The 26,992-nt window shown below is 35.9% G+C and overlaps 6 protein-coding genes and 1 long non-coding RNA gene across 8 annotated transcripts in view; 5 read left to right on the forward strand and 2 right to left on the reverse strand.

Moving 5' to 3' along the window:
* The window catches only part of LOC108685259 (A-kinase anchor protein 10, mitochondrial), a 3,714-nt gene extending 1,028 nt beyond the window's left edge, over nt 1-2,686 (reverse strand). Inside the window, exons 1-6 of the mRNA XM_018189962.1 lie at nt 2,315-2,686; nt 1,090-1,861; nt 885-1,008; nt 684-820; nt 415-565; nt 194-308 (exon numbers count right to left, since the gene is read on the reverse strand). Of these exons, the coding sequence (XP_018045451.1) occupies nt 194-308; nt 415-565; nt 684-820; nt 885-1,008; nt 1,090-1,861; nt 2,315-2,339 (1,324 nt within the window). The 5' untranslated portion in view covers nt 2,340-2,686. The remainder of the gene's footprint in view (nt 1-193; nt 309-414; nt 566-683; nt 821-884; nt 1,009-1,089; nt 1,862-2,314) is intronic.
* Nucleotides 2,687-3,740: 1,054 nt separating this feature from the next.
* Nucleotides 3,741-5,683, forward strand: LOC108685598. Its single transcript, XM_018190463.1, has 2 exons — nt 3,741-4,490; nt 4,897-5,683. Exons 1-2 carry the CDS (start codon nt 4,311-4,313, stop codon nt 5,362-5,364), a joined length of 648 nt encoding a protein of 215 aa, XP_018045952.1. The 5' UTR covers nt 3,741-4,310; the 3' UTR covers nt 5,365-5,683.
* A 95-nt stretch (nt 5,684-5,778) lies between these two features.
* LOC108685108 lies at nt 5,779-7,421 on the forward strand. The gene has a single exon (XM_018189760.1). It carries the CDS (start codon nt 6,003-6,005, stop codon nt 7,041-7,043), a length of 1,041 nt encoding a protein of 346 aa, XP_018045249.1. The 5' UTR covers nt 5,779-6,002; the 3' UTR covers nt 7,044-7,421.
* Nucleotides 7,422-8,716: 1,295 nt separating this feature from the next.
* Nucleotides 8,717-10,355, forward strand: LOC108685646. Its single transcript, XM_018190541.1, has 3 exons — nt 8,717-9,574; nt 9,755-9,900; nt 10,011-10,355. Exons 1-2 carry the CDS (start codon nt 9,120-9,122, stop codon nt 9,831-9,833), a joined length of 534 nt encoding a protein of 177 aa, XP_018046030.1. The 5' UTR covers nt 8,717-9,119; the 3' UTR covers nt 9,834-9,900; nt 10,011-10,355.
* A 1,602-nt stretch (nt 10,356-11,957) lies between these two features.
* Nucleotides 11,958-26,431, reverse strand: LOC108686530. Of its 2 annotated transcripts, none has more exons than XM_018191897.1 (11): nt 26,035-26,431; nt 15,946-16,269; nt 14,364-15,807; nt 14,108-14,220; nt 13,880-14,020; nt 13,701-13,798; nt 13,433-13,616; nt 12,953-13,178; nt 12,629-12,879; nt 12,340-12,551; nt 11,958-12,256 (listed from the first exon to the last, which is right to left on the reverse strand). In XM_018191897.1, the coding sequence occupies exons 2-11, from the start codon at nt 16,246-16,248 to the stop codon at nt 12,064-12,066; spliced, it is 3,165 nt and encodes a 1,054-aa protein (XP_018047386.1). In that variant the 5' UTR covers nt 16,249-16,269; nt 26,035-26,431; the 3' UTR covers nt 11,958-12,063. The 2 variants fall into 2 exon arrangements, with proteins under 2 accessions (XP_018047386.1, XP_018047376.1); XM_018191887.1 differs by having other exon boundaries at nt 14,108-14,223.
* Nucleotides 19,221-24,633, forward strand: LOC108686554. Its single transcript, XR_001931708.1, has 2 exons — nt 19,221-19,261; nt 23,999-24,633. It is a non-coding gene; the product is annotated as an uncharacterized LOC108686554 (long non-coding RNA).
* Nucleotides 19,394-20,619, forward strand: LOC108686544. Its single transcript, XM_018191909.1, has one exon. It carries the CDS (start codon nt 19,710-19,712, stop codon nt 20,445-20,447), a length of 738 nt encoding a protein of 245 aa, XP_018047398.1. The 5' UTR covers nt 19,394-19,709; the 3' UTR covers nt 20,448-20,619.
* Nucleotides 26,432-26,992: the final 561 nt, after the last annotated feature.

Consider the following 26,992-nt stretch of genomic DNA (forward strand, 5'->3'; position numbering starts at 1 on the left):
TTAATAAATGTATATTAAAATTTAAATCTGCGTTTCAATTTTTTTTCAAAATCGAACTTTCCGGACAACCCAATATCTATAAACATTACATATATAAAAGAAGAAAACACAGATATTAAAATATGACTCTCTAATTCTTTAATATTCTTTTATGAATATTAACACAATATTGCAATCAACAATCGATATCAACCTGTTCTTCTTATCTTGGAATGTAAACTCGGACATGGACTGGTTTGAATTGTGTTGATTAACTCTGATAAGTATTTATAATACAGCTGCGACGATAAGAACACTGGCAAATAATGCTAAAAGAAAGTATTGGCTTTTAATACAACTACTTCAATGTAAGAGTCTATTTAGTAAGTGTGATATATGGAGATCAAGATAAATTTGTGTAATAGATGAATGTACCTTGTTGAGAAAATTATATACAATTTTACTAGGTTTATCAAAACAATCGGGTTGTGGACCGCTCTCATCCTCACGGCAAATATTTTGTTCCACATGAAAACGAATCTTGTCACTAAATCCAAGAGGCATAGTTGCTTGTAAACTGAAATATCTGTGAGAAAGGTAATAACATTATAAATTATTTTTCTTCCTTCCTAACTTCTTTCTTCATAACTTCTTTCCTTCATAACTTCTTTCCTCCGTATAATCATATATATTTTAGAAATTACTTCTCGTAAATAATAACGGCATCAGATTGCACTTCTTCAGGATTGGCTGCTCCCTGTTTCTCCAAGAAATTCTGCTTATAACTTATAGCCGACATCCAAAAGTCCAATAATTCTCGCTTATTCTCAAGTTCCATAAACTGTAAAGAACAAAATCTCTCAGAAAATTTCTGTAAAATAATGATCGTGAAAGACGATGCAAACCTCCATGAAATAAAAGAATGCTGTTTCGTTGTATAATATATCTGCTAATTGTACATTGCCACTAGTGAGCACGTCAATTTGATGCTTACAGTGAAATTCGCTTCGTAAAAAATCATTAATATATCTGCGAAAAATATAATGTTTTAAAATGCATTGATTATTTATTCGAACGACATTTATCAATATATGAATATACATTACTTACTCGTTTTCTAATATATCGTATACTATGTTTTGAACAGCAGATAGGCACCGTAATATAGGCTCAATGTTTTCCTGGACAATAGCCTTCTCCATATCTAGCCTTAATTCTTCAGATATTTGATTTACATCCAGAGCTTCTTTGAGAATATACTTCTTGTAAATTCTCAAAGCATCCTGCCTAGTCGTCGTTGTGTCGTGTCTCTTACCTTCACAATCGTGATTTGATTGTCGCGTGTCGCTTATTGCCTGACTAGTCTTTGGCATATCGTTAGACGTTACATCACATGTTCTCTCATCGAATGGTATTTCACTGCTCGTTTGAGTATTTACATTGCTAGCGAGCATGTCACAGCTAAAGTTTTCATTATCGTCTAAGGAAGTAGGCAAGGCGTTCATTATCTCCTTTTGATTTGACTGTCTGACTTTCTGTGTATCTGGCATCTCGAATGCACTACACAAACATTCCACTTCTAACCAGAACTTAATGAGAGCTATGTGCTTTCTGATGTCCATAAACTGGATGAAATAACCAAGGGCACTTTTGTCCTTAAGTATTTCCGGCAGAGCTTTAGACAACCGAGAACTGAAGGCGCATACTTCCTTAATGTCATTATTGAGAATCTCCTCCTCCTCTTCTTCTTCGAGACTGTACAATATACCCGAGGATGTCTGAATAGACGATGCACCATCATTGAATACATCTATCAGAAAGTTTCCGGAACTTGTCAATTTTGTAGGTGAAGTTTCTGGTATTCCGGACTTATCCCTCTGTCCTAGAAACATTATATGCAATTTCATTCTGATGACAATTAAAAACGAAATCATTAAAATTGATGAAAAATGTGTACTATATTGTAAACAGTCACTTTTCAAGAATAATTATTAGAAAATTTAATTTACTTTTGAATGTAAATTTTGTGTGTGTGCGTGCGTGCGTGTGTGTGTGTGCGTGCGCGCGCGCGTGTGTGTGTGTGTGTGTGTGGTGTGTGTGTGGAAATATATATATAAATAGGCAAAATTTCAATTTAAATAGTAAAACGCAATTTCCAAATATCTCAGTATAAACAAGAATGAAAGAAGAAATAATAATAAAAAGAAAACATGTTGCGTGTTGAAAATGTCAGAAGGTCAGGCTTGGACACTTAAGATTGTGCGTGCTAGACAAAGAAGATGATTCGTCCGCTTCGTAATTTACGTCACGACATAAAAGCGTATGATATAATTACCAATCTTCTTAAAAAATTGGAGCATCGTTCGTGTCAGCGCGTAACATGATAAAGGTCGCCGATGACGCGAGGGTCGTCGAAAGGTAAACAACAGATGATGCTTTACGAGTGCGGCAGGAACGCATCCCACGGAGCGCGTGAACGGCACCGCTCCGAAAGTGTCAGGCTGTACCGCACGATCGGGATCGCGGTTCGGGCGACGACGACGATGACGATCCCTCCGCGCTGCACGGCCGACGATTTTCCGCACCCGAGGCTAGGTGCGCACGCGGCGGCGCGCGACATTTCGCCTCGGCGTCATTATTAGGTGACAGATTATTGTTTGCATCCTCGCCGATTACAACACACAAACGCAAGGTGTAAGCAGGTGCAACAAGAGAGAATCCGCGGGCCGCCTACACTTCTTTCTTCAACCCCTGTGAAACCTGTTCTTTGTATCCGTACCATCTGTATTATGTCATAGTTCCCTGCACTTCGAATGAAATAGATAAATAATTGAAGGTTGAAAGGAGAAAAAAGAGGAATGAACTGTATGAAAAATTTAATTATGAAGAATAAAATTAGATGTGTTTGATGTGCACTTTCGCGTTCCAACGGCGCGAATACAGGTGAGGGGTGAAGGGAAGTGTGGAAAGTGCACTTGTAGCGAGAGGAACTACTCTGGCATTTACATGCGCGCGTTTTTCGAATGCTTCGAAAGATTGCCGGAATTTTATATTAAATTGTTAAAATCTCAAATATATATCTTTTATTTATTTTATATACTTGATGCGCTTTTTTTCTTCTTGTGTCAATTTATCACACATAAAAATATGACTGCTTGTAAAAAGGAGACAGATTGCGCGTTATTAAAGAATAATTCTTAAACTGTAATTCTATTTCTTGAAATATTTTTACATTTCTATTTGTATTTAACTTCTATTTGTATTCAACCATTATGCCTATTTCTATCAATATATATTAATTCTAATCTCACTTCAATTTCTCTTCATTTTTTAGCTTTAAAAATTAGAACATTGGTGAAAACGGATATTAGAATTTTAAATAAACTCAGAAGATAGGTCTAATTAAAATTAAAATCTGGATTAGCGCCAGAGATTTTCTGTATTGTTCCTTGGATATTCTTTCACAGAATCTACATCTTTCACATTCATCTACATCTCATAACAAGATTATACCCGAGCAGACAAGTCATGATAACGTCAAAATGACATTAAAATGATAGTTATTAATGATAAAGTAATTTTTTTATAATTTTCCAATAATCAATTTAGAGTCGTTTTGATGTCAGGATGACTTATATGTTCTGCTTGAATATTTGAAAGACATATTTTCCTTGAGAGGAAATTATTACAATGAATTACAAAACGATACATCGTAAAGTTTCATACGTTGCAATTCTTTCAAGAGCACTTCATTCCCTCTTGCAGATCTCTTTACTCTATTTATATATGTCTAGGAAGTACTCTCTCTCTCTCTCTCTCTCTCTCTCTCTCTCTCTCTCTCTCTCGAGTAAATCTCTTGAACAGACGCCAAGTAGACAGTACCATCCCGCCTGTCCAGATTCTCTCGAGATCATTACGGGCACGTGCAAACACTTCTGATGACCGAGGTACAAAAGCCTATACCAAAATATATGTGAGCGACGATCCGATTGCATATACACACGCGATGTTATACGCGTTCCGAAGGCCGGCTGTCAAGGTAGACCGCGTAGCGGCGAGAGGGCAATGGCCGGGCATCGTACTCGCTGTACGAACGCTGGGAGGTGACAGAGAGACGCAAGAATACGAGACGAGGTGTCCACCGGGCGATGTGTATACCGGTTTTGTATGTACGTGCGAATGCGGGATTGAATCCCGTATCTCGAGAGTAAACCGGCTGTCTTGTTAACGGGTTCCTGCCGGAGGCGGTGAGGCGCATCAGGTCGGGGCCTCCAGGACGTTCGCTACCATCCATTTTTCAGTCCTCTTCACGTCAGAATCGATCACAGATCATGCTCGTCCTGCATGGCTTCCTCGTTATCGCGGCCTGTCTCGTCACCATCGCGATTCTTCCCGCGGTGGCCAAGGCGATCTACGATCAGCGACAGACCGGTGATGTGAACGTGCAGATTGACCTGAAGGACCTGCAGGTGATTGCGCTTGTCAACTCCGAGCTCCTGGACGATTATACGGTAAATCCTTTCCTCTTTTTTAGTCTTTTTCTCTCTTTATTAACTGGGACATATTTTTTTATTTTTCTCATCAGTTTTTTCCTGTTTCTTCTTTTCTCAAATTTATTTTATATTTTCTTTCTTTATTCGAGAAAGAATAAAAATTAAATTTTACTGTGATATATTTTTTTGATTTTGTTGCACTTACCGTTAATGAAATAGTCGAAGCTTTTCTTCAGTTTGTACTGCGTTAGTTCTATATACATATATATGATGATTTGATGCAAGATTAAAGCGAGCCTGTAATTTATAAAGTCCATTTTAGACATTTTACTCAGAATGCATTTTACATATTTTATTTAATAATAAATAGATTGCTTTGAGTACCACTGAAAAATCATCGTCGACATTATCCTTGCTTTCGCAGGATTACGATTACTTATATGATTATGCTGACTTTACCATCAAGCCGCCGGGAAACAGGCCTATCGTGAGTTCCACGACGGAGAAAAATGATGCCACACAAGTTTTCGAGCCACTGCCGTCACAAAATTCAACTGTCTCGACGCCTATCAATAATACAAGCCCGACCAGCGACATAATGCTATCCGAAGGTGCTACTCCATCGAATGATACTAAGAACGACAAGACACTGTCCAAAGACGAAGAGATCCCAAATGCTGATCCGTTGATTGGTACTACGAGCTCGACGCCAAATGCGGATAACGATGACAATAAGAATCAACCGAGTGAAAAGGAAGCTGAAACTGGAACAACTCCTTCGACCACGATAAAATCCGCACATGTCGTGCGGTCGCAAAAGCGCTGCAAATTTGGATATGTTCCAAACGGCAATGGTCGCTGTCGATCGTGGTTGAATCGCTTGTTGCCGTGAGTACAACCGCGTAAGTACAACCGGATGCCCTATTCTGATCGATCGGTCCTCCCTTGACCAGATTCAAAGGCAAAAGCTAGAGGAGTAAATTTAGAAACAAGTGTTCTTTGAAGGTGTGCCATATATGCATCGAATTTACGCCATATTTGCCTTCACATGATGAAACAATCCCACATTTTGCACTTTTGTAATGCGATAATTATCTCCGAGTACTTGACGCTCTTTCTTATTTTGTTTCACAGTTCCGGACTAAAGAGTTTTCCTAAAAGAGGTAATACACGATTAAAAGTATATTCACAGGAAGAAACGCAAGCGCACGCATATTCTTAGACGTATTTTTTTTAGCTGAATTTCTTACACGATTCATCTTCTCTTTTTTTTCTCTAACGTAGAAAGAAAAGAAGTTCGCTAAAAAGATCTCTCTTATCTCATACAATACTTATATTTTTTCCTCCGTTTCTCATTTTGACTCTTGATTCTTATTATTTCTGCTCGAGGTTTCTGTTTTTGTTTTTAACTCAAAATTAGCTGTGTCGTTGAAATCCGCGATGGTCCATAACGATATCGGTGAACAATATCGGTATCGTTTCCACGCCAATCGACGTGGCGATGTGTCTTATAAGTAATCCTATGGTGAGATGGATCCCCCTATCATACAGATTCCGCGTACCGGTTCATACAACGGTCTCATCGAGTGCGGCGGGCCCGCTACTCGCGCGGTCGTCGCAGTTGAGGAAAGGACCTCGCTCGTTTCGCTCGCGTTGCGAAGAGCATTGTATTGCAAGGTCGAACTTCGTTGCTTTTCTCATCTCGCTCATCTAGAGCTCACCTACACGCATCACGACGTGTGTGACCGACGTGTATACATCACGAGGATGGCGATGGTCCAGATGCTATTTTTCCTCGGTTCGGCGTTCTTCGCGTTCGCCAAGGTTGGCGCTGCTCCGGCGAAATATGATCAACGGCAGGATGGCGAGATCAACGGGCACGGTACGTTAAAAAACCTCCTCTTCGTTGTGCTCTTCCCTGGTAATAGCGGCAGTACCAGCACTAACGACATAAGCGACCTAGCATGGCATGCTATCCAAGCAGCGGTAAATGCTCGATCAAAAGGACAAGGAGCGATCAAATCCAGTGAGGAAGTTCGCCAAGAGGAGCCCTATTCTGCGGAAATTCAGATAAATGAGAATTATCTAGATAAAGAAAATTCAGTACAAAAAGTGGAAGGAGATACGAAAATGTTGAACGTCTTGGATCAACAACTGGCACCAATCGGTGATGAGCAAACTAAAAAAATTGATAGAATCGCGAGAAATGTGAAGAATTTCGACTTTCCGAAAAGCCGCGAGGTGCCGACTCTTCCGGGATACTTCGTGAATGTGAGGAAGACGTCCAGACCTAAGACGGGAGGCAGTGGCCGGGTTCGGAGCGTGGTTGGGAACGTGATTTGGAATCCTGACGATGAACCTGGAAGACCATCGTTAAAGAAGCAGCTACCTGGGGAAAAGGATGTCACACTATTTTCTTCGAATGTTGAGAAAAACGATGTATCTCCGCTAACCGAGGAGCAGCAGCAGGAACTCAGATTACTAGGCGATGGTGTCGAGAACTGTGGTCCAGGAAGACATCGCGATGCGTCCGGCGTCTGCCAATTCGACGAATCAGCCGATTCTCTTTAGCTTTAAGTTCCCATGGCTGTAGATCTTAAACATCAAAATATATTAGTTATCATGCGATTATTTCTCATACGATATTTTATTTTTTAGTATGAATTTTATATCAGATTTATTACATCTGCTGATAGAAAGCATTTTTTTTTTGCTTATTAGTGCAAGAATCATCCCACATAACATGAGAAGAGCAATGAATTATTTAATTAATTTAGCACGTAAAATGCGCTGAATGCGAGATAATTATCGTTTTAAGATATATATGTGCGAAGATTTACTGCATGTATCTATATTAAACTATTTGATCAATAAAATATTTAAATGACAAAAACAATGTGAATATTTAAATATAAAGGAAAAATCATAATAAAAAATTGCAATAACAAATCTAATTTTCTTTAATTCTATTTTAATTTTCATTTTCTTTTTTAAATCAATAAGTTCTTAGAGATCAGAAGTACATAAAGATCGTTGATACCATTTTTTCGTTTGTTTAATATTTTCTACTTTTCTTATTCTTTCTTTGTCGCTGCAGTATATAAATAGCGCCTATCGGGAATAAGATTCTTACTGTCGGGAATTCTTAAAAGCCAAAATTCTGATCTTGCATTCTCCAATCGGGGAGTCACATAAAGCGCGCGGTACGTCGACCCTCCGGGGAATTTCCAGAAATCGAAGGTCGTCTCAAAGACCGGCGACAGCGTTGATTCGGTTCTCAAGGCGGAAGTGTACGCGAGAGGAAAGAGCAAGGGCAAGGTTACGGTAATAAGCCGCGAGACGGGCAGATCGGGGAAACGAACTCACCACGAACGGCCACGATAGGACATTGCCCTTTACAGAGATTGGTGACTATAGATGTGCGCACATCTACGTACACGTATATGTATACACCTGCACCGCGTGTGATAACTATTATGCTCTGTCTTTAACATCATTGCGTATCTCCCCGTCTCTTGCTCTTCCTTTTCTTTTGATAAAACTGGTTATCATCGCGAGGGACATCGATGCGCGATTGATACGTCGCTGATGAGGATGACCAGTTTCAGTAATTCCACCACGCCTTCGTCGTTGAATATCGTTAATGCTATTAATACCGTCACGTTCCTCTCTCCGGATGGCGATTTCGCAATCCGAATGTAATAAGGATAAGGAGATGTTCAAAAATCACGAGAATCATTTCCAATATCGCGCATCTCCTTTTAATTGGAGAAGAATACAATTAGCCGCAAGATAAAAAAATTCTTGAATTATGAATGATTGAAAAAAAAATGACAAGAATTTGTTATTTATCTTATAAGTAAATCTTTCATCAATCTTAATTAAAAATTTTGTATAATAAAAATCAGAAGTGAGAGATTCTGAAGAAACAAGGAAACATTAAGTAATTAAGTAAAAATATATCTTCTTGCTAATGTTATTTTTGAAAGTTGGCCCGGAAAATTGCAGATAGGGAAAGTATATAGTTCAGATTTAAACATAAGTGATCTCTCTTTCAATCTTCGCATAAATTACAAAAGTTTTACAGCGTATCAACAGTGCCATGACGATATATATATATATATAAAAAAAAGCCGAGGTTCTTGAACTTTTCCGGGGATCCGTTTCTAGAACCGACCGAAGGAAGGCTCAGGTTCGGATCGCCCAGGTGGGGATCGGGATCGTCTTCTAGTACGAGACATCGCCCGGTCATCATACCTCGAGTATCCTCCGTGTTGTCCAGACACGTTCCACGTTCTCCAACGTTTCGTCCATTTTCGTCTCATCTCGCGATACCGATACTGGTCCCGGGCCAATCGCGTTCCCGCATCATCTCATTAAGAATCGTCAAAAAAAGTAGTCGGCCTGAGTTCACGCCCGTTGAGTAAGAAAATAACTTGTAAATTTACAATCGCAACCGAACAGGAAGCATCCTGCAGTCACCGGCTTCAACCAGAATCGTAGAAAACAATAACTTAGGAACTGGAATCAAGTAGAGAGCAACTCTCTTGACAGATTTTAGAATAGACCGAGGTCAAGTAGATAGGTGAATCCGATAAGTTCACGAGTTGCATTCGAACGAAAGGCAACTCGACAAACAGCCGTTCAATGTTATCAATCAACATGCGTGTATTCAAGACTGTACTACTCATCGCGTTCTTCGCAAGCGTTCAGTGTTTACCCGTCATCGACAAGTCGACTGAGTCCGAAATTGATTCCAAGATCGAAATCAAAGATGAAATCATATCGGTGATACCGCAGGAGACAGCTGTAACCTTCGCCGCACCGACGTCTACGCTCTCCGATGCCATCGATTATTACGATCAACGGCAGAATGGAACTGAGAACTATCGCATCCACTTGGACGGTCTTGTATTCGTATTTGCGCCAGTCGAGGCACTGCTCCTGGCCGGCGCCACCGGCAACTCGGAACATAATTTATCAATTTCCAATCAAAAGGTATCCACTCCGCCGACGATCCAGTCCATCAACGAACTAGACAAACCCATCATCGATAGCGTTCCCAACAAAACCGATTTGGCGATCTCGAAGACACTAAACAAGTAAAAATCTATTTCATATTGCTGCCTAATAATCAATTTTATTAATTATATCTTATAATGGTATTAATTATATCAATCTTATAATTGTGATTTTATTGCAGTTCACGTGTAATTTTCATTCTTTTAATTATAAAAATAATTTAATGTATACTTTCTCGATATACTTTTCTTATGTTCCAGACCAGCTGTACTATTGATGAATTTCTTGTCACCCTTGATACGGCGCATACGTCATGTGCGAGGCACGAGCGTGCACTAAAACGATTCCTCGATGCTTGCAATTCTACATACACAATATTCCGTCTACAGCATATATTAAGAAAACGGTATTTTCCTTTTCTTTTAATACAATGTGCGCTGTATTCTGTATTCTGTATTTCAAACTACAACCATTTAAAATAAGATGTTTGAAAAGAATATATTATTCTCTCCACAGGGATAGGATATCTGCATCTACAGGGATGATGGACGAGTACTCATAGAATATAACGTGTATGATTGACGATCGAATTGATGTCGTACCACGCATTTACATGGTGTTTAGTATTAATAAAAGGACGTGCTAATATTAGCATTAATCCTCGAACTCATTTCTCTGTAACTTAAAAGATGGCTTTTAAATGAATATACATAAAATTAGAAATGGCGATTTCATTCACCTTATCCGTACAATGTAACGGGCGATTGTGATTCAGTAACCACATATGTATTTACATGTTAAACAAGCTAAATACAATATTCGCTTTGCCATAATTCCGTTTTGATTTAGCGTCACAATATATAAATCACTATTCATTTACTTATAAACTAATCGTAATTATTAGTGACGATTTTTTGTATTGACAATTGCGAATTTTTTACATGCATTTACGTAATATAATCTACTTTAATTATAAAGTTATAAGTATATATAATACAATTGATTATAATGCATCTGTATATTTTTCAAGATATGAAAATTTATTTGATTAAACAATAAAATACATATGTGTTGTTTGGTTGTATCGTCACAATATTTCCATGATTAAAGCTACGCTTAAGTTGAAGCACAGCTCCATTTTAATAAAAGAAACCTCGTTTGGAAAACGTTTATAATAAATCTCAACTTTGGTTTCAGTGAGCAAAAAATCTTTGAGATTTATTATAATTGACGTATATACATCTTTAGATGAAAGAAATAAATTACACACACACATACACATACACAAAAATAATAGTACAAATATCTTTTTCTAATTCTTGTCTATTAAGAAGCATCTTAAGCATCTTTATATCTACGATTTGTCATAAAATATTTCACTATCTTTTTAAAAGTCACACAATGTAATTACGGTAATACAAGTATTGTATGATCGAAGACACAATAAAAGGTATTTGAAATCTATCCTTCCGTTTTATATGTATCTAATTCTTGTTGTGTTCTCTATTAAATATTATTATCTTAAATATAGGCTACCCTGTTTACTTCGAATGAAAAAATATGTAATTAAAAAAATTGATTTTTTATAAACCTAATAATTTCACACGTTGGAAGATTATTTTATTAAATATAAAATTCTATGATCAACTCGACGGTGGGAATATTAAATACATATACTGGCTAATAACGAATAACGATTTACAATTTCATATTTTCACAGAAAGTGTACTAGCGTATTCAAATATATGTTAAATATACATTTAGACATATAAAACATATATTTTTTGCATACATTAATACATTTTCAAATATATGTTCAAAATCATTAATCATTATTCGTGAATATATTTTGCCAAATTCTGATGAAAGAAATACAATGCAAAATCAGCAAAATTAAATACTTTAATATATTCTTCTACATGCTGCATAGTTAGCTATGATTAATTGAATTTTAACCAGAGTCATTTATTTTTTAAATAATCTTTTTTTGTACAATTATTTTAAAAACAGTGACGAGCCCGTATTTGTTCATATTTGATTTTTGTAATCCGGATGTACATCCTATTAATATACACATGTACACATATACACCATTATATTCAGTGTGAAATTAACATTATAAAGCGCACAAAAATATATTATGATGGAAGGAAAAATATATGTAATATTCCAAACTATATAACTATAATATTCCAAACTATATATCTAAACTCTTGAAAATTCAGTCACCTCAAAATTTGAAATCCGATTTTTATGAATAACAATAAAATGTTCATCGATGTTTAATATAATAATTCAGACTCTTAAAATTTACATGGATTCTTAAGAATTAAAATCATTTATAATAGTTAGGAAGAATAAGAAATTTATAAATATTTTAAAATATTAAGCGGAAATCGTCACATCGAGAGATCCTCAGTCTATTTCGCCAGAACTGCTATTAGTAGCAAGTACAGCCTTGTTAAATTTTAATTCTTTCTTACTCGTCTAGAGGAATTGAACCATTTGACATCCTTTCACGAAAGTTAATAATTTATCTCAGATATGGCAGTAGCGTGGAAGAAGTACACTATAAAAATGTATCGGCAACATCGCCGGCTATTACCTCTTTGAGCAAAATCCGACAATTCTCCACAACGCTACGTCGTCGATCGGATACGTTGTTCAGGACATCTTCCGGCGATTGATGAAGATTATCGATAATCTTGCGAAGCTCATTCAATTCTGTTACAGTGGCTTCTAATTTTATCTCCAAGTTAGATCTGTAAATAATGCGTTCCAATTAATAATTAATATTCTAATTAACAACATTAAATTACAATTCAGTTAAATTTATTAAACTTACCTCTCTTCTTTCAATTCCTGTATACATGTATCGTTGTCAAGCTGTATGATTCGTAACACTTTCAGAAGTTTGGTAACGAGATTGTCCACTTCGATCACTTGATCGACAAGATCTACAGATGGACAGTAATCCACTAAAGGCATAGGACCATCATTGGTCCCAGTGTCAGATTCGCTCACGGAATCACAATCATCATCACCTTCGTCTTCCACCTGTAAATTTTAATATGATTAATTATTATTACTTCATTTTATAATTTTTACTTTCCGAATCTAATTTAGATACTTGCTTTACGACGATGCAAGATTGCCTGGGTGAGATTCGTGAGACTAGTACACTCATCGATGTATTTTGTCTTTCTCACATTATGCTCGTCCGATGTTTCGGAAAAACTCAGTGCTCTGCGGAGAGAATCGCTGCTCGATACCATGTTATGCGAATATGTGTCTGGCAAAGGTACATCTTCCAGAACGCTTTCCATCATCAAACATGGCTCAGTTTCAAAATCAAGCAAGTCAGACGATGATTCCATACTTAGTTCTAGAAAATAAAAATTGTTCTTTTAATGGTTTTGAATGTAGTCTTCTTAGTTTAACATTTTGTATTCCATTACCTTTGTAAATCTGTTTAGATGAATCTAGACTGGATTTTTTATCGAGATTATTTCTCGTCGCGAAAGGATGCGTCGCGGCGTTCCGAATAGCGCTGATTACTGCGGAAACAAAGGATCCACTCTTTGGACTCGGCGTGCGTTCTTTCAAACTCTGTTTAGAGCTAACCGGACTAGACTCCACGCTACTGTTACTTCTGCTGTATGCTTCGTTATGATATATGACATCCTTTTTAGGAAAAAAAATTACAATACGTTTAATAATGACTGAAGAAAATATTTTTTAATTATTAAATGTAGAAGAAAAATGAGCAAAAAGAAATTATTAATAGAACATTAATCTTCCATCTATAATGTAATCATTTATATATTTATTTACAGGAAATAGAGTATGTTATTATTGTTCATTCATATAAAGTCTATTTAGTAACAATGTAAATTATTTTGTAATTAATAATTAATAATTTTCATCATTGTATTTACCTCAAGATCTTTTACTGAAATATTATAAGAAGCAATCAATTGATCTACTAGTCCTTCCAATCTGGTGCTAAGTCCGGAAAGAGCTACAGCCGCTCCGGACATTGCAGCGCCTTGAGTGAGTAAAAGTTCTCTACTTCTTCGTTCGACGGCATTCAACTTTAGACTCATTGATAAATTTTCTTGCCTAATAGATAAAAAAATCAATCGTTAAAATATACTTTATAATGTCTAGTATAAATATTGTCAACAATTTTCATGAAACACATACCTTCTTTGTTCGCTAATTCGCACTAAATGCTTACACTCTTCTGTTTGTCTTTCTAATTCCGTTTCTTTTTGAGTTAAAGCTTCCCCTTTCTTCTTAAGCTATAAAAGACAAACGAGATAAAAAAATTGTACATACTTCAAGAAATGAATATAGGAGGCAAAATTTAAAATTTAAAAAACCTCCAATTCGGCGTCCTTAAGTGCATCCGCCAAAGTGGCCTTCTCCTCTTGGAGGAAATCTTGCATCTCGGCTGATTCGGCTTCCAATTCTTGTTGCTGTTGTAGTAAAGCTTTCTGCGCGGCTAGACTTTTGTCCAAGTCCTTCAATAAAAATGTTATAAAAAGATATCTTTTATATGAAATATAATTGTCATATTATAATTACAATTATTGTTACAATATTCTTACCCTGTTTAACATACGACAGAGCGATTGCAGATCAGCTATCTCGACTTGCTGATTAGCAACAACTTGTCCCGAGGATTGTATATGACATTCAAGTTCAAGGAAGCTGTCGCTACCTTCTAAAAAAAATTTCATCAATTTATTTTCTACAAATTTTATTTCTATAAATTATATAGATATGCAAGTAGCATAAAATAATCTCGCTTTATAAATAAATTTATCATTTATTTTTGCATTATTACTTTGTTCATTGAATTACCTGCATGTTCCGATTGCGGCGTACCTAGCATAGCTAGTACTCGTTGTGCGTTCCTATCAAGTTCCTGACGCGCAAACGCATGATCAGCCCGTTCCTCTTCTAGAAGACGATTCGCTTCGGCTAACTCGAGCTTCAATTTCTCGTTCTCTTTTTGCAGACTGCTGCTTTCCTCATTCAAGCGTTTCAAATTATCCTGCAAAGTCTGCACGTCATTCCATGCGTCTTCCGTTTGGCAACTCTTGTGCAATCTCTCGATGACCTCGGGTCCGGCGACGACGCTCGGTTGTCCGGATATCATGTTCTCAATGTCTTGCCCGGTCAAGCCAGTCTGCGCACTAGTTTCGTGATATATACGAGTCTTCTCGACGGTTCTTTGTCTGGGATAGGGCGGTAAGCTTTTATGAGTGGAAGACGAATCTCTCCCCATGATGTTTTTCTTCTCAATGGTTCTGCTGAGGCTAACGTCTCGACTTCCGGATCTACTTCTTGCTGTCTTGTCCGTCTTCTCTCCAATTTTCGAAATTGTCAATTTATTTTTGTTTCTACGCGGTAACGTTGCGTACATATCGAGTGCCTTGTTATCTTGACCAGTAGCTTTATTATCAGTACGTGAGACGGTACTCTTCACACAGAGAGCACGAGAAGTTGATAAAGACGGTATCTTCACTCTCGTTTCTTCGGACGGCGTGGATGCCGGCGTACGCGCTCCTCGCGTACTGGATGCGGTCCTCGATCTCGACGAATCGTTCCTGATGACTCTTCCGCTACGCTGTGCAAGATCCTTATTGATCTCCGTGGTCAGTGCGGATGGCAGCGAATCGGGCAACACCCTCGTTCTCGTCTTTGCGATTGAGGACGAAGTAGGAGTAGATACCGAACTGGACATTACGTTGCTGCTGGACCGACAACCATACATCACCGTACTACGACTTCCAACAGGCGTCTTGGAGACATCTCCAACGAGCGAAGAGTTCGATTCCCGGGCGCTCAATTTCTCTCTTGATCGTGGTCGATGGTCCCGTTCCCTGCTCGTGCTTTGAGTCTTGGTCAGTATATTTCTAGGAGTTGCTGTTCGCGATTTAGACCGCGGCGTCGTCAAGCCCAAACTCGTGCTCGAGGTTGTATTTGTTGGTTTTGTGCGAGCGCTCTTCTGCGACTCAGTACCGCTCGTAATCTTCTTCTTGGTCGCATTGGACGCCGTTGTGGTCCTCTTCACATTCATACGGCTCGTTCGCACGGACACACTACCAGCGATAGACGAGCTTTCACTACCGCCCTCGCTCGTGCCCTCGCCACCAGTAGCACCTAGCCGCACATCGTCTGGCAACGTGGATCCGCATGCATCTTCGTACACTGAGCAACAACTGACGAGACTGGATGCGCAAGAAGCATCATCTAAGCCACCGCAACTGCTCGTGTAGTCGATGCTATTTCTACTACGTACCTGCAAAACAAAAAATGAACCAAATGATAACTACTTAGATCTGTTATCATTTATACTGGACAATTTTATATGTTGAAATTAGTTTTTATTTTAAGAAAAATATTTTTTCCATGAATAAGACTTTACATTAAAACTCACTCTTGGAACTTCCGTCGCGCAACCTTCAACACCGCTGTCACTACCATCTTTGCTGTCCTTATTTTCGGCCAGTGATTTGTCATTTGTCTTGCCGTTCTGCGACTCGCTGATGTGGATGACGGTGATGTTGCATTCGCTGTTCATAGTGAGATTCGGATCTTCCTCCCCGTTGAGAGGCGAAGCAAGATCCTCGGGTACACCCGAGTCCTGTCGCGCTACATTCAGCATCGGCGATGTTACCTTCAAATAATTCTCGGACTCGGGATACGAAGTCTCCATTACAATGGTGTTAAGGTCACTCATTTCGTTTTTATCATTTTGCCACTGAAAAATATCGCAAAAAAAAAACAAATAAATAAAAAATAATTAAACATTTTTTATATATAATACGTTTGGAACTTGAAATAACAGTTAAGTAAATATATTTCCGAGACTTATCAAAATCTAATTAGAAAGATCTATTTTCTTTTACTAACATTTTGACCACGAGCTTGTAAAAGCTAATATGAAATAAGACTTTTTGTATTGTAGATTATGCAGTGAGACGATATAGTAAACTTATTGGATTGTCCGAAAAGTTCGTGCCGATTTTGAAGGAAAATTGAAACGCAGATTTAAATTTTTAATTTCATTTATTAAATTTAAATCTTCTGCAGCACGAACTTTCCCCAATATTAGCTTAATTTTCTGAAATTAGATAGTTGATTGTTAAATCAGGAATTATGTTATAAAAACTTTTCAAGTCCACAAAAAATCATCCAATATGGACATGATGATGAACTATAGACAGGAGCAATTAGCTTGTATATAGGCTTGCATACAGGCGCCAAGTCGATAAAGCTGTTTCGTTTCCGAATTGAGTTATGGTATTCCAATCACGGTCATATTGAATTAGTCGAATGGTACATACGTCTCTTGCAAAGGAAATTATTTCGTAGTCATGTCTGGGCATGTTTTTCCGATTCATGCCAAATCAAGGAACAACTTGGTGGTGAACTATTTTGTAGACAATAACAAATACTAAGTAAAAATTTTATTCTTATCAATCTATATAGAATATTATATTTTTAATTATTTAATTTTGAAGAGAGAAAGAGAGAGATTCTCTACACTTACATAAAAAATTATATTCGTTTATATTTATAAATCATAAAATTTACAATTTGCAAATAATTTATAACAAATAAATGCATGTTATAATGTAAAATGATATAATAACATTAAATTTATGATGAAAAATTCTATTTATTGCTTTTGCGAAAGATTAGTTGACATTTTTTAAGCTAAGCCAATTCTCTCTCTCTCTCTCTCTCTCCAGGTTCTCTCTTATCAGTTTATCTCTCTTTTTTAATCACATTTAAATCAATAAAGGCCAGTACTGTGTAGATATGAAATCGTTATAACATGAGGAGTAACAAGGGATTCCCCTGGGCGCATATCTACGAGCACAGCTGATATCTCATAGATGTTCGCACAGATATTCTGCCATATTATTATATATTGAGTCATTAAATTACTCCTTCCCAATTACCGGATGACGTAGTATTTTTTACGCATGAATCGCGATTTATGAGAAATCATATGATCAAATGACAGAGAGCAGCCACGTGTCAGGAATATAGTTGAGTTGGATTTACAAGATATCGATTTGTATGATGATATCGATGTTATATTGATGTAATATTGATTATTAGCAATTAGAATTGATAAAATTCTTGAAACAAAAGAGATATTAATAACAGAAATTAACTTACTTACTTAAGAAAAGAAAAAGATTTAAATCAAGGTCTAAAGAATGAAGATGGAGGAAATATATTCTAACATATCGCAATAAAAATTTAAGAATTCAAGAGATATACTAAAGGCTTTTGTTTGAAAGGCTCTTTGTCACACTTTGAAATTTAGTCCAATAAGATACGTATTAATTTTTAGTCCATCATTGTTAAAACTCTTGCTGGGGAAAAGTATTCTCCACATTCGCTCCAAGTACACTTTCTGTTTTAAACTTAAGCATGCACATTTTGGCATTTCTCCTTGATTGCATGGTGAAATCTGCAACACACACATTCAGAAAATATTTGCATCACTCTCTCTTTCTTTGGAGGGATTATAATATTTCAGAAGAAATATTTATTTTTAACATCCTAGATGCTTTCTTTATATAGCTTCTTAGATAAGGTAAAGATAATAAAATGTTTCAATTCTTATATTTTTAAAGATATATAATTCTAATAGTTTTTATTATTAAAAGCTAATACAGAGACATTTGGCCTGTAATTAAAAAGCAATTTTAAAGAAAATTTATGTAATACTAAATATCAGTATGCATAAAATTTATATATAAAATAAAATTTATTTATCAATAATTTCATATATCAATAAAAAGAATTATAAAAGATTGTACAATTAATTCTAAATACTTTAAAAACTTAAGCTGACATTACAATTATACATATTAAGAAATGTTGTTATAAAGTCTGTTTTCAAATTCTTTGAATCAGCAAACCGTTTTGTCCTTCGTTCGGCCATGATGAATAACGAGAGATTGGCGTACCGAATTAGAAAGAGAGAGAGAGAGAGAGAGAGAGAGAGAGAGAGAGAGAGAGAGAGAGCGCGCGCGCGCGCGCAAAAAGATGAAACAAAGTCGTAACTAGACTGTGGCAAATTCTTTATAATTTCAAAGATTTTTTTTTTATTCGTTACATATTGCTATATTTGAATTGTACTTTGACATTCTTGTAAGAGAAACAGTGTATACATTAAAAAAAAACATAAATTGATATGTGAGAATAAATAAGAAAAATTGGCAAAAGAGAACTTAGATGTTTAAGTTACATCTTATTTTAATGGAATTCTAACTTGAAATTTCTAATGTAGCTAAATGTTCAAAGTTCTCAAAAAATAAAGACGTTATTTATCATTATTTTAATGTCAAAATATTGTCTTTAATGTCAGCTTATTTGTCGTCAATTATGGTTAATGCAATAGTTACAAATTAGTTTAAAAATGTTACCAATATCAATTTTCTGACTGTTAATGAATATAACAAGAAGCAGGATAAAATTAAAAATATTTTATGAAAAATTCTAGCTCTTTTTACACATGTAGGAAGAGAATCAAATTAAAAGATACATAAAATAATATATAAAAAAATTAAAACGTATAATTATCTATATTTTATCTATATAGAAAAAATATATTCAATGTATCTCAACACAATCTAATTATTTGTGAGATAAATGATAGATCTACTGATAGTATTCATCACAGGCACTGTAATTCTTAGATACGACTCTGGTATCAATGAACGCAGAGTGTTCACTGCTGCGGAAGGTCTCGCGGGAAGTCCCCCGAAGAATTATGATAACCGGGCCGATTGTGCTCGGTGAAGAACCCGTCGTCACGCGTGCCCACCACTGCGCGAAACGACCATACGCATTCGTTATTATGCGGCTACGACATAGGGATCAGAGTCGTGTCACGCCAATCGCCGTAACGTAAATAACTCTCTCGTATGTGTCTGCACGAACGCACTTTTTCTTTTCGTGCACTCGCTTCTAAAGAGGATATATTTCCTTTTAGTGACGAACGACAGAAGCAAGAAGAAACCCTTCAATAAATAGTATCTGATTAATAATTAATATATTACTTATATAATAAATCTGACAATTGTGCAACAATTGGATAATTGTTGTATTTGTCGCGGAACAAATATCTGTCGAGTGGAATATTTTTTATCACGAAGTGACAATTCTCAAGTACCAATGACGATCTCTCGCATCGACGAACAACCGGATATGAAGAGAAAGGAACGGAACATTAAGAGCGATTCCATAAGACATTGTAAGCATTTTGACGAGGATGATGATATCAAGCGATTCCACGGCGACGGACTCGTCGTCAGGATGCATTCAAATCACAGTGTATTGGAGATCGTAGGCGATGGCTGCTGCATCATTCTATCGAAGAATTCCGGTAGCGTTCACGTCATTGGTGACGGTTGTAAGCTACATGTAAATCATAATGTGGGCGATATTGAATATATTGGCGATGGCGGACGAGTCCTTCTTGGACCAGACTCTTCTAAAGAAAAAGTGAAATTCGTGGGCGATGGCGGAAAGGTGATCCTCTACTCGAGTCCTGAAACAGACCCAGAGAAGTCTACAAAGAAAAAGAGAAGGGAGACCTATGTACAAAACTGTACGTGTCCATGTAAGGAAATTATTAACAAGGAATGCGAAGACGATCTTGGAGTATCGAACATGGACAATGTCTTGAATGATATGAAGGAGAGAAGCCAAGCGAAGTATGGGAAGCGCAACGAGGGAATACGGAAATCCTTGCGGTATCCAACCGTTACGAAGATCATCACGAAAATCCAAAGCGACGGTCAATGCGTAACGAAACGCTTCGGCGATTCTTCGTTGATCATTAATTGCCGTGATCGTCCCGTGACGAAAAGTGTGTCGAGAACTTCGGGCACGAATATCGAGCTCAAATGATGTAACCGAAGTTTCTTAGGTGATGTAGAAATATCTCTTCTTAGAAAAATAAGCGATCAGCTGGTAACACGTAATTCCACAGACAACTCTTATTTCTTAACCAAGAATATTTTAATTTTATTGAACATTTTAAGGAAACTTTCTTATTGCAATAAAGTCGAGAAGGTGAAGAGAGGTGCATTTCGAAATTGATAGCTTGGAAGTACGAACTATTAATAGTTACTTAGATAGTCTACTATTAATTATTATTTCGATTTTACTGATATTATGTTTCTTGTCTATGTGATATTTTTTTATTTATTATTTTAGAAAAATATCTCTTGCATAAAACTGCAAAGTTTCCATGTCATTATCATGTAGAAATATATTCATCGTTTTGTGAAATAAATATTGATTGTGAAATAACATATTGAAAAGAATTACTTCTCATGCTGTTTCTTTTTAGAATTACAAACATCAAATTATTATTAGTACGAAAACTACGTTCAACATAAATATGAGAAATAAAGTTTTTAAATGACTGTTTCATGTTGGCTAATATGTTATTCACGCATATCAATTATTGCGTAAAAATCTATTTTCATTTCACTTTTTCTATCAATTATATTATAATTTTTACATAAAAAATTATTTATTTATAAATCTTTATTTAAAATTTTAAATATATTTTATTAATAAATCTATTAAACTTTTAATTATTATTACTCTGATTTCGAAATCCAATATAACTTTCAATCAATATTTCGATAATTTCTATATCAATAATTATAACAATAATTATAATTAGTAATAATTATTATTAGTATATAATATTAATTAAACAAAAATTATCATATCATATTGTTTATGTGCTAAGTTAAATCCATCTGCCTTCTAGTGTATCAGACTGAAACGATTTCAGAGATTCAAACAATAAATAAGAAACATAATAAATCTACTCACCCAAACATTAGCAAGTTTCATTTTATATACGAAATAAATGTAGGAAATAGCGATGAGAGACTAAATACAAAGTCGATTTATATTTAGACACGAATAAAGCTAACAACGCCGTTTCTTAAGAGCACAGTGTGTGATCGATAGATAGGATATCGGTTGTAAACTATTCCTGGCGATCATACGTAGCCTGTAACTAGAAAATTTCTCTGTCCGAAGATATGAATGTATAAAATTACGATACATTCAATCGATTGGTAAATAAAAGATTGGTAAACAATCCTCTTCAATCGCATCTAAAAATATGACAAAGATCAATTAATTTAAATTTCCTATTTTTGAAAAAACAAAGTTCCAAAAGTTGCCCAATCAACTTTCTGTCGAAATAATAAATTCTGAACGCAGTTTATTAGTGCTTCCCTTATGTGAAATCTAAATCTGGGAATTAAGAAATTAGTATTTTGTTTGGTACCCCCTTAATGTAAATTGCAAGCGACTGGGTGCACTGGATACAGCGGTTACCAAGATATTTCAGTAAATGGACGGCGGTCACACATGGGGCGGCTGCTACGAGAAAGATAATTCTATTTATGAACGACAGTAATCCTTAGTATTCATGAATATCACGGTACAAGAGATTAGTCCCGCGATTTACGAGAACTTCTTTTCTGAGATTTATAATGCCATTTTAATATTTACCTCTATAAAAATGCTCACTCATATTTTTAAACTTTCACAGACTTTTTCAAATAAAATAAAATTTCTTAGACTTTCTTTTAAATATAAATTCATTCTTTTATATATAAATTACTATTTTAATTTACACATATCTTAATCATAACATATCTTAAATATGCACAAAAAGCTACACTTTTTGTTGGCGATGTAATAAAAATGGAGGAATTAAGGAACGGTCGTAGAATGCAGGAAACACTAATGTAAGGTGATTGTCGGTAATTGACGTGTGCAATGTTACTGTTGTTCGCGTAGCATGTCAAAGAAATCATCGAAACATGGCTTGTGAAAGCAAAGAGAAGTGAGAGAAACATTCCATTCCTTCTTTCTTTCTCAAGAGACTCGATTTGGAGTCTCGAGTTCAGTCCAGTTCAGTCCCTGTTCCTTCTCTTTCTCTTTCTCGGGGTCCATGCCATGTGGATATATTTATCGTCTGTGTTCGCTAAAATCATTCCACGAAGCTCGCTTATGCGAACGAATCTTATCCAGTACATTCGCTACATGCTGCACGCGACTCGCTTCTTCGAACATTAGTATGTCAAACATCTAAGCAAGGTAGACTTGTTCTTTTCCTAGTAGTAGTAATTAAAGTAGATTTTAATAAATGTAATCTTTCTAAAATTGTCTTACTTTAATACTTTTGCAATGATGAACTTAAAATAAAAAAATATTCATACATACTAAGCGATGAAAGTTGTTTTTCGCGTAATGTACAGGATTAAAAAAGAAAGAGAAAATCTCAGAGTTCTTCGCGAGTTCCAGTTTATACATAATTACTGTAATAAAAAAAAACATGTAAAAACATATCAAATTACATTAAATTACCATATACGTGTCGTGGGGAGCGTATCGGCGGCAAAAGTACGTGAAAGTTTTTGAGGCCACTCGTTAACTGACCGAACTAATTATCGTAAGAGATCTTCGACACCGCGTATGGACTTGCGCTAATTAGCGAATTAATAGGCGAGCGGAAGCTCGCGAACGCATCACCGTAACAGTCTTAAAACGTCTCACCCGCATGCGCTTTCCTCCGAGACTCACCTCAGATCATTCCGCGCGACCGCGGAGTTTTCTTCGTACGGATGCGAAAGTAAGATACAATTTCATCCTACATGTCGGGACATGACTTTTTTTTCAACCACTTACTGTAAAGCGAGAGCTTGTAGTTCTCTCACGTTGATCTCATCACGTTGCAGACGTTAGATATATAGTCAGGATCATCCGACCACGTTACTTTACATCAATTATCCTATTCTACAATCACAAGAGAAGCCAGTATTCATAAGCTATAAGAAATTGAGTAATCACAGTTGAATATGAGAAAAATAATCGACTGTGATTGGTCAATTTCTTAAGGCTCACAGCTTGTAACCTTGTTGTAGAACAAGGTTGCTTTATGAGCTTTTTACAATAAGCCATTACCAAAACTTTAAATCTTAAACTGTAAGAAATTGACCAATCATAGTTGATTATTCTTCTCAAATTTGACTGTGATTGATCAATTTCTTAGAGTTTACAGCTTGCAACCCTGTTGTAGAACAAGCTTTATGAGCTTTTTACAATAAGTCATTACCAAAGTTTTAAATCTTAAACTGTAAGAAATATACATAAAAACTGACCAATCATGGCTGATTACTCTTCTCAAATTTGATTGTGATTGGTAAATTTCTTATGGTTTAAGATTTAAAATCTGGGTAATGGCTTATTGTAGAAAGCCCTTTCTTCCCATTTGACTTGCGTTCGCTTTGGTAAACGACTCTACGTCAGAGTGATAAATAAGCTGGCAGCTTTCTAACTAAATTGCGTTCTCACAAGAGTGATGCATTTGAAAGATAACGAGATCGAGAGCTATTGTTTGACGATTAATTCTCCGCAGCGAGAGCAGGGTGGAAATTACAAGCAAACTTTCAGTGTTTTCTTTTGCATCAATCGACATGTAGTGACCATTGAAAATATTCGTCCCGCGCCGCCGCGCCAAGATGAATTACGTTAAAGACTAGATCGGTATTCGCAATTGATTCTTAAAACTATCTTAAGTACAATTTTAAGATTTTATGAACCAAGCTCAGAGAGCTGTAGACATTTTGAGACATTATTTAATGTCTGGTTTATGCTTCAGTCTTAATCTTAGAATTAGTCCTAATCTTAAGGACTTAAAGTTAAAAGGTAGGAACTTTCTTGAGACTAAGATTAAGATTACGATTAAGACTGGGGAAACATAACGATCTTATATCTAATGATTCTTTGTTGCCAATTTTTAAGATTACGATTGAAGCATAAAGCAGCCATAAGACGATCTCGAAATAAGACTCGATAAGACTCGATAAGAACCGGCCTAGGAGTTGTACGCGAGGAACGAATCGAATCCATAATTTGTACAGTCCATTCTAGATACGACGTTTTTTATATTCCTTTTGCAAATTGTAGACAAAAGCCACTTTCACTCCTGAAATTTTTATATAAATTAGAAGCAAGAAATGACGAAACAATGTACTGACTGCTCGAGATCGTCAAGCAAAAAAAAAAACAAGCAAGAAAGGCAAACACTTACGCGAAAAATACGTGTTTCCTTATTCTAAGAATATTCACACGTCATAATAATAATATTTATTCAACTATCTGATCGTAAATGTGTGATTTAATCGTTTAAGTCACTATCCTTAATTTATCTCGTTAGTCCTACTTTGATAAACATATGTTTCCGAATCTTTCTGCAATGCGATTCAGTTTAATGATTCGTTTTATTGTTTTATAAACATGATCTCTATGATGTGATATAACTATAAACACATTCTATTTTTAACTACACTTTCTGCACTCGAAAGTCGAACGGATCTTCCCCCTTTTGGAGGAAAAGCTCTTCTTTCTCAAGCAAAAAAAAAAAAGGAAAAAGCAAGACACATCTGTAAGCAATTTGTTCTCGGCCACATACTAAGGATGAAAGAGAAAGCTGAGACCAATTCTGCGATTTATGAAAGCTTTCCTCAGATTTATACGAAAGATATTACTATGACGACACTTATTCTTCCTCTTTATCTCAAAAAAATAAGATCCTCAATTCTCAAGCATCGAACTAAGAAAAACCAAGTAACAGTAACATCAATATTACAATTTTCAACAGTCTAAATGTATGTATAACATGTTCTATGTAATTGTTATATTATTGAGTATGAAATTATAACAGTGATGTTGTTACTGTTGGAGATCTGCCTTGCAGCAGCAAATTGATATATACAGTAGCAAGTTGATATATGAAGTAGTTATTTTCAGTTCCTTTTTTAATATTTAAAAATATGAATTCCCAAGATTTCATCATATTATATTTCCACAATTGAGAGTTCAACATCAATAATCATTTTAAAAATATATTTAATATAAATTATACATAATATATTTTTTTCTCTCTTATTTATTTTGAAATTTTGATCAATTATTTTATTTTCAATCAAAAACGAATAAAACTTTATCTTGAATACAATTAAAAATACAATAAAATGCAACAACAATATAGAATGGAAATTATTTTCAATATCCTTTTCTTTCATGTTTAAAGACAGGAGTTCTCGAGATTCAACATAGCACAATACTCAGTTAGAGATTGAATATCAAGGATCATCTTTTAGATATAGAGATATATCGAAATGTAACGTGATTACATAATCCTTGAATGTCAAGGATTATGTAAATATAAACGGGGTCTCTCATCCATATTTTTCCGCGCTAATGCTCAGTATGTCGTAATTTTTGCCAGACATCGTGAAAATTTTCCGCAGAATGTCGTCCTCACTACTCGGAATGAGATTTTACTTACAAGTCTATGTCGATCAAACCTCATAATAGAAGGGTGGATCCGAGAGTAGGAGCGAGTCTAAACAATAATGATCGATAGGGAGGGAGGGGAGTAGGAAATGCTTACCTTGCCGGTGTGTACCGGGGCGACGATTATCCCGGATGAAACTGTGCAGTCGGACACAGAGTATCACGATTCCGGAAGACGCAGTCGATACCGAGAAGTCTCTTGTTATCTTGCTGTTCGTTAAAACCGTTCAACATAAATATAGAGACTGCGGAGGGCGAGAACGAGAACGGTCTCGCGCATCAACATCCACAGTTTTCTCGGGAATCCCTTTTCCTCTTTCGATGCACGCCTCTCCCGGTTTTTTGTCGATTACGAATTGCAGGTATATGAGTCTCAAGGTTCACGGATCGCGGAGTAGCTTTGGAGTTGTCTCGTTGCCGTTAGCGAACGCTTCAGAACACTCCGAGACAATTTGAACTGATCCGAACGAGTGCACGACAAACGGCAGGATAACGGCGGGACACACCGCCGTGATGGCGGGCGGGAAGGGAGACCTCCAGCAACGAACAGCGACAACTGGCGAGAGGTGGCAACGGTCCTTGTGGTCCGATCGCTAAAGATATTCTCTGCAGATAACGGTATCGTATGAGAGAGGCGTCTCGAAAAACTTTATGCCCACTATATTCTCTACCACTGTTTAATTTTACATTTCAATTCAATTAATTCTTCTCTTAATTCTAATCTTCATTCAACTTATCATCTTTTTTTTTAATTCTTAGGGTTCCATCAATGTAAAATATTAATCTCGGATAAATTTACTCTTTATGTTTTTTTAATTATGAGAATGAGAAAAAGTCAAAAAGATAAAGACTAAGTTAAAGCGAAAAATTAAAGTTAATCTTACATTGGTGGAACTGGACCTAAGAATTAAAAAAAAAGATGATAAATTGAATGAAGATTAAAGTTCTACTTGATAAAAATGGACACTAAACTCTAAGTTAAACTTCGAAGCAAAATTAAAAAAAAACAGAGAGAGAAAAGAAAGAGTTTAATGACATCGCTTATATTTCGTTGT

The sequence above is a fragment of the Atta colombica genome, unplaced genomic scaffold, assembly GCF_001594045.1.
Source record: "Atta colombica isolate Treedump-2 unplaced genomic scaffold, Acol1.0 scaffold100, whole genome shotgun sequence".
Lineage (NCBI taxonomy): Eukaryota > Metazoa > Arthropoda > Insecta > Hymenoptera > Formicidae > Atta > Atta colombica.